General features: G+C 38.1%; 1 protein-coding gene across 2 annotated transcripts in view; it reads left to right on the top strand.

Annotated features, from left to right (window-relative positions):
- Positions 1 to 6,916: 6,916 nt before the first annotated feature.
- Positions 6,917 to 7,750, top strand: part of SCN7A (sodium voltage-gated channel alpha subunit 7) — an 81,369-nt gene continuing 80,535 nt past the window's right edge. The window contains exon 1 of one of the 2 annotated variants that reach the window (XM_045480077.1): positions 6,917 to 7,436. In XM_045480077.1, the coding sequence (XP_045336033.1) occupies positions 7,427 to 7,436 (10 nt within the window). In that variant the 5' untranslated portion in view covers positions 6,917 to 7,426. Of the gene's footprint in view, positions 7,437 to 7,555; positions 7,678 to 7,750 lie in introns of those variants that run through there. The other variant, XM_045480079.1, reaches the window with a different exon arrangement.

Raw genomic sequence — 7,750 nt, 5'->3', positions numbered from 1 at the left:
CTGGCTGAAGTCGGACGCTTAACCGACTGCGCCACCCAGGCGCCCCAGAACTTCACTAGTTTTCCCACCAATGTCATTTTCCTGCTTCAAGATCTAATCTAGAATTCCATATTATATCCACTTGTTGTGTCTCCTTAGTATCTGTAGTCTATGACAGTTCCTGGGTCTTTCTTTGACTTTAGTGACTTTGACATCTTTGAAGAGTACTGACTAGTTATTTTGTAGAATATCCCTCACTTTGGTTTTGTCCTATGTGTTCTCCTCATTAAAGTGAGTTTATGCATACTTGACAAAATGCCACAGAAGTGGTATTGATGCCTTCTCAGTGCATTTTATCACCAAGAAAAAATTTTAAGATAATCTAGAGAGTTCCCATATACCACTGCTCCCATTCTCCACACACAGTTTCCCCTATTATTTGCATCTTAAACTAGTATGGTATATTTGTTATAATTAATGAACCAATATTGGTGCATAATTATCAAGTGAAGTACATAATTAATTCAAATATCATTTGTTTTTAACATAATGTAATTTTTCTATTTCAGAATCCCATCCAGCTCACCATATTTACATTTAGCTGTCATATCCTTAAGCTTCTTTTGGATATAATAGTTTCTGAGACTTCCTTCTTTTGTTTTTCTTAACAGTTTTAAGTATATTGTAGATTGTTCCTCTGTTGGAATTTACCTAATTTTTTTTCTTAGTCTGAGGACATGCATTTTGGGAAGAAGATGACAGACGTGAAATGCCTTTTTCACCAAGTCATACCAAGAGTTCATACTATCAACGTGATTTGTGACTATTGATGTTGACCTTGATCACCTAGCTGAAATAATGTTTCTCAGTTTTCTACAATTCAAAGCTACTCTTTTTCCGCATTTTCATACTTTACGCTTTGGAAGGAAGTTGCTATGCCCAGCCCACACTTAAGGGGTAAAGAGTTACTCTCCCTCTCCTTTAATGTGGTATATCCACATAAATTATTTAGAATTCTTCTGCATGGGATATTTGTTTCTCCTCCCACATTTATTAATTTATTCAATCATTTATTTATATCGGTATGTACTCATGGATATTTTATACTTTGAATTACAATCCAACACTACTTTATTTTGTTGCTCAAATTGTTCCAGCTTTGATCATTAGTAGTTCTTTCACTTGGCTTTCATGTCCCTTTGCTTTGACACACCCCCATTAATGTGAGGGCTGGTGTTTACTTCTTCTTCTTCTTCTTTTTTTTAGCATTCCCTTATTTTCTGTCATTACAAGATGCTCCAGATTTACCCTGTATACTTCCAGGCCTGGTCCCAGAAACAGCCATTTCTCAAAAGAGTCCTGGTTAATTTTAATTGGAGAATGATATTGCACTCAAGATTTGGGCAATAGGTATACTAACCATCCCTTGCACTTTAACTCACTTTTTTTTCTATCTAGGTGTTTTTTAAAACATTTATCCAAAAATTCTAATATTTCATGATGATTTTCTTTGGTTGAGGAACTATTTTCATTTAAACTGATTGGTTTTCTGTGGGTCCGTTCACTTGGAAGACACAGGCTCTTCAATTCTAAGAAATTATCGTGTATTATTTATTTACCAATTGGCTCTCACTTGTTCTCTGTTCTCTCTTTCTCGAGTTCCTGTCAGCTGAAGGTTGAAACTTTGGAATTTATTCTCGAATTTTATTTTTAATATCTTGCCATCCGACTCTTTGTACATGCTTGGTGGTTTCCACAATTTTATTATCCAAACACTTTTTTCATTACCATCATCATCATTGTCATCATCTATCATAGATAAAGATTTCAAGAGATCTTTCATATACTGTTCCTTTAAAATAGGGCATCTTATTCTTGTTCAATGGATATATCACTCTTATTTATCCTGTTAATTATATTGTCTTTGAATTTTCTTTTATGCTTTGCTCTGTCTCTAAGTCCACAGTTACTTCTTTTTATAGATTTGTTTCAGTTCCTCTCTGCCATGCTAAATACATTCCTCAAATGTTCAATGATTCTTGTTTAGTGATCACTAAACAATTGGATACTCCATACATTTATGCATGTGTTTGAAGGTTGAGGGAATAAATCCTGTAGAATAGAAGGCTTTATTCTAGGATAATCCAGTAATCAGTCAGCTTTTTTCTTGAAGACACCAAACTGCCAGAATCAATGGGCCTATCCTGTGGGATAGATCATGTTTTCTCGAGGAAGATGCTAGAATCTGTCTTCTGAAATATAAAATGTAACTATTAGAATTCTGGGCACTGTTTAAGGCAAAGAACCTGGGAAGAAGGGAGTCTCAACATTAAGAATACAAGTTTTTACTAATGTTCCTCTTTTCAGTCCAGCACGTTACTTCATTCTCCTTTGTGTTTAGTATTCCAGATTTCTAGCCTCTGCAATCCCAATTTTCTAGAGAACATATCTTTCACCAAGAGTTGAGGAAGAGAACAGTTAGCAGAATGGGCTAGAGTTGGGCCTCCTGTGGCCTAAAGATTTTCAAATAGCTTCCTTTTTATAGCACCCAACTTTGCCCAGTTGTATGGTAACCAGGTGTCTTCAATACCTGAGATTTTCTAGCTGTCTGCAGAAAGGATTAGTTTCTCTCACCAGTATCACTCTCTATAGGCAATTAGGTTCAGACTTCTTTGTTTCACTTTCCTAAATCATTTATTTTAATGTTTTTCATCTACATTTCACTTCATGTAACATTTTGATGTTACAAATGTTACATAAGTTCTTAACAGAAGACCATGGGGGAGAGGAAGGGAAAAAAAAAAGATGTTAGAGAGGGAGGGAGCCAAAAACATAAGAGACTCTTAAAAACTGAGAACAAACGGAGGGTTGATGGGGGGTGGGAGGGAGAGGGGGGTGGATGATGGGTATTGAGGAGAGCACCTGTTGGGATGAGCACCGGGTGTTGTATGGAAACCAATTTGACAACAAATTTCATATTAAAAAAAAACAAAACAAATGTTACATAGTTTCACTGACAATCCCATTAGCAATTTCTGGTTTCTGTACTCCTTGTCTTGAAAAATTTGGGAAAGCAAAAGATGTAATAAAAGTGTTTGAGCCAACATTTTGTCAATGTTTATATATGTGTTTCTGTAAACACAGATTACAATGCATTCCATTTTTCAATTTTATATCCAATAATCAAGTATCAAGTAGTTCCTAATGAAGCTTGGCAGAAGCCCAAAATATTTTCAAGTGAAAAAATAAAATAGAAAACAAAGATAATTACAAATGTGCAATTTCTTGTCATTTATCTATAAATCCCATTGTAATTTACATGCATATATGTGAAATATGCTTATATATGTTATTTTATATGTATATATATATATATATATACACACATATACATAAACATATGCATAAACATAATATAAATGCAATCCAGGTATGTATGTACATATATCCAAGGAGCTAAGAAATTGAAATCAGTTTAGAAATTTATCAACTGATAATTAATGCTCTAAAAGTGTTTTTGCCCACTCTTTTGTAGAGGAACCCAAATAGTTTTAGCCATCTATGGTCTATTATTTCATTTCTAAGAATTGCTAATAAGCCATTTATTGTGTTCCTCTGACACTGTTAAACAACTCTTTACAGTTTTATTCACTGTCCAGATTCTTATAGTTCTGGAACCTGGGATAGAGTGGAAGACTGTGGCAAGATTTTCTTAGAATAGATCTAAGGAACTCGAGCATATAAATGGAATCATAAGTAGAATGCTATACACATAAAAATAGTAATAAGGAACTGATGCTGGCTTTGTAGCACTGTCTTTATGTAGGTATATGAGGATAACAAAAAGAGAAAGGATGGGGGCACCTCCGTGGCTCAGTCGGCAGAGCATGTGACTCTTGATCTTGGGGTTGTAAGTTTGAATACCATGATGGATGTTATAGCGTCCCTAATTGACTAAAACAAAAAGGATTCTAGGTATTTGCCTATGATATTGCACATGACACGTAGAAAGCTAACTAGTATTTGCTAAAAAAAAATTCTTAAGATCTTTAAAATTCAAATGATTCAGGGAGACATTTTCTACAATATGATTTACATTATATTCATCCTGAAAGATCTCTAAACCTGGATTTTGACAACAATCCCAAACCAATGTCTAGTACCTCTTTGATGCTGAGTGTTTTATTTCTTTGAGTGCCCTGGTATTCCCCATAGATATAATTGGACTTTCTTGTTTTACTATTTCCTTTCAGGGAGGCCTGTAATTTATATCAAGATTCTACAGCCAGGGGAAATTTTCATACCTATCGATGACAAAAGCATTAAAGAATAAAAGTACCAGAGTTTAGGCAAAATGAAAGCAGATCAATAAACAATTGTCATGTTATTCATATTATGTGTGCTCTATGATCTATTTCTATGATGAATCACTACATTGTTTTGAGAAGCACATAGTGAATTAGAGGCATGCCTGCTGCTCATTCCTTTAGCAAACTTACTGGCTACACACTATATTACAGCGTGTGTTCTAAGTGCTACCTCATAGCAGGGGACAATCAAGAATTGACATGCAGCATTCATTCTGATAGAATAAAACAGAAAATAAACAAATAAGCAATTGATATTTAGCATGCTAGATAGGTGTTATGGAGAAAAACAAACCAGTTGCTAGCTATGAGAAGATTCAAAATGTGGAAATTATAGCTGAGATGGAGTGGAGAAAAAGATCATCTGTTAGGGAGGAAATCAGAAGCTAGACTATTAGATGTTTCATCCAAATGGTGTTGGCATCCAAATGGACGGGAAAGTTATTAACAATACTAAGAGTCTGGATAAAAGAGAAGACTGTCAACCAGAAAGTAAATCCGTAATAAATAAGAATTCCCATAAAGTTAAAAGATGAATGCTAGACGAGAAGAAGAAAAAGATGGCACACATAGAGAACATATGTTCAAGAGAGGAATTTTGATTTGTTTACATTTTGGAAGAATTGCTTAAGGTTTTACCAGCCCGGGATGTGGTGATGTGGAATCAGAATCAAAATAAGAGTCTCATCCACACTCCTGACACTGACGTCTTTGAGGTTAGAAAAAACAGCCCCCACTTAAGTAGCTCCAAGGAAAATAATTCCCCTAGGGGCCGATCAGGTTCAAGTGTAGTGTGATAAAGCAGGTTTTTCTTGATAAGGCAGGATATGCAGGTCTGGAGCTTCCACCTTCTAAATACATACTTAGGAAACACAGCTTAGAAAACATGATTATAAGGTTCTTAAGGAAGAAGTGTGGAAAACAAACAGCTTCCCCTTGCTAAACAATTCAAAAGAATCTCATCAACTCATTATTAGGAGCATAATAATTGCCAAAATATGTCAACTCAATTTAGCAATATTATCTAACAATGGTGGCAACAGATTTGCTCCAGTACAACAACAAAAAATGATTGCCCAACTCAGAAGATAAATCCAACATCGTTAGTTTCCCTTCTATTTGTCTCGTTTCTCTTATTGGTTTGTACAACATCATGAGATTAGTTGCCTGTTCACTATGCATTACACAAAGAGTTTATGTCAAGTATCTTATTTAAGCTTTAAAATATTTAATATTAAATTTGTTAAATGTTTCTTATGTTTGAATTACTGAAATATGCATAGATTTTCCTGGGTGAAAGGAATACATAAGTTGGGTTACCCCAAAGGAAACTTCTATGCATTAGAAAATTCACTTGTACTGTCATCACAAAGTGTGGGAAAGAGAAGACGGTAATCTGTACATTGTCTACTAAAAAGAAATCAAGTGGATGTTTTACACTATGAAGTAATTGTTAATTTTTAGGTATGATAATAGTATTGGATTGTATTTGAGGGTGGGTTGTATTTTAAAAGTTTTTATTCAGAAGCTTATGTTGATATAATATTGGACAAAATGATACGATGTCTGGACTACTTTGAAGCTAAACCAAGGTTGGAGGGCAAGTATAGATAAAACAAGATTGGCTACATGTTGACAATAGTTGAGGCAGAGTGATTGAGGCAGAGTGATGAGTACATAGGAGTTTATTATATATTCCTTGTATTTTTGTTTATGTTTGAAATTTTTTATAACGTGTAAAATTTAAACCAGGAAAGTACATGTCAGAAGGCCTCTTCTGTGAATCATGGATGAAACATGCAGTCTCTGACATGATTTGCACAGAACCAATGTTAGTTTAGTTCCACTTTGCCCCTCTGTCCCACACGTTGGAATATAAACTTGGAGCCTCTTAGAAGCATACATGATTTCTTTTCCCTTTTCCTCATTTTTGTTATCTTTTCTTGGTGTGTTGTAGAAATCTTTCTATCTTTCTTTCTTTCTTTCTTTCTTTTCTTTTTTTTTTTTTTTTTTTTTTTTTTTTAAGGAAACTTTACCATTTTCAAACAAGACAGGGTTATAAAATGAACGTTCTATGGCATAGCAAAGTTTCCAAAGTCCACTTGGGAAAGAAGGTCCAACACCTTTTCCCTTCACCCCAGACTTCACTGTTGCACACCAGTTTTTCCAGGTATGCATAATGTTTTCCTCTGCCCTTCGTATCTCAGATCACCAGAGAGGGAAAGAAATCTAGAGTGAGGTTGTGGTTAGCTCCAAGCCACGCTTTCCTAAACAGCTACCTCCCCCCCCCCCCAACCCCCGTCCACCCCCACACCTAAGCAAAGTTCAGATTTGAATGCAGGCTGATAATTGCCCCTGACAAGCTCTCCTGGGCAAGGCGAGAGAGAAAGCACCCAAAGGCTAAAACTTGAGTTGTTCCCCTTCCTCTCTTCCCCGGCCCTCTCCTCCCTCCTATTCCCACCGCTCCACAGTCAAAGCTGCATCCCGCCCTGCCTCTTCTCTCCACCCTTCCTGCCCTCGCAGAACTCTCTCTCCTCCCCCTCCTCAGCGATTCCCTCGTCTCGCCCCCTCCGTTCCCTGGCAGCTGCGGAGGAGATGTTCAGCAGCTGCCTGCCGTTCTGGCCTCAGCAGTGGCGGCTGCTGGTCTCTGTCTCCATCACCCCGCCCACGTCCGCTCTGGAGGAAGTCTCGCACCGGCCTGGGAATGAGGGCGGGGGAGAGGGTGGCTTGGCTCGGAGAGGGGAGGGAGGAGTGGGAAGGACACAAAAACAGCTTCAAGGCGGCAGGCGCTGCTCCACTGCGCATCTGGCCAGGAGGGGTCTCTGGATCTGTGGCTGAGCAGCCGCCCCAGAGACGCAGTTTCTAGCTGGCAAGTCAGTGGGGCCCATTGACCAAGGAGCCGTCGTGGCTTGAGTAGCATCAGCCGGTGAGGGCAAACGCCAGCTTAGCAGCACCTCCTGAGCAACCAGAACTCAGGAAGCCAGAGTGATCCTGGATGAAAAAGAAGCCCAGAAGGAGAAAAGAGATCCAGCCAGTTCTGCCTCTCAGGGTTCCCTCAGGTGCTGTTGGAGACCAGACACATGGTAGCAAGTAAGTCCCTTTTCTTGCTCTGTGCCCAACCCCCGGGATGGTGATTGCGGCCATCTGCTGCCAGCATTTACCACCCACCCCCAGCCCGCCCCCAGCCCGCCCCACCCCATACACACCCTTAGGGTCTTCAGCAGTAAATTTAGATTCTGGACCTGAATTAAGCAAGCTACTTCAAGAGCAGCAGTGGTCTGCGGATGTTTACTCTGCATTGTGTATGTGGTCAGTTTTTCTCATCCACCAGGTAAGCTTCGGAAGCCCAGATGCTCTGTTAGTGTAAAATTTTAGTCATAATGGCAATGACTTTTAGGTTACAT

This window comes from Leopardus geoffroyi, chromosome C1 (assembly GCF_018350155.1).
Source record: "Leopardus geoffroyi isolate Oge1 chromosome C1, O.geoffroyi_Oge1_pat1.0, whole genome shotgun sequence".
Taxonomy (NCBI): domain Eukaryota; kingdom Metazoa; phylum Chordata; class Mammalia; order Carnivora; family Felidae; genus Leopardus; species Leopardus geoffroyi.
Note: the sequence above shows the minus strand (reverse complement) of the source record. Positions and strands in the feature narration are given on the sequence as shown.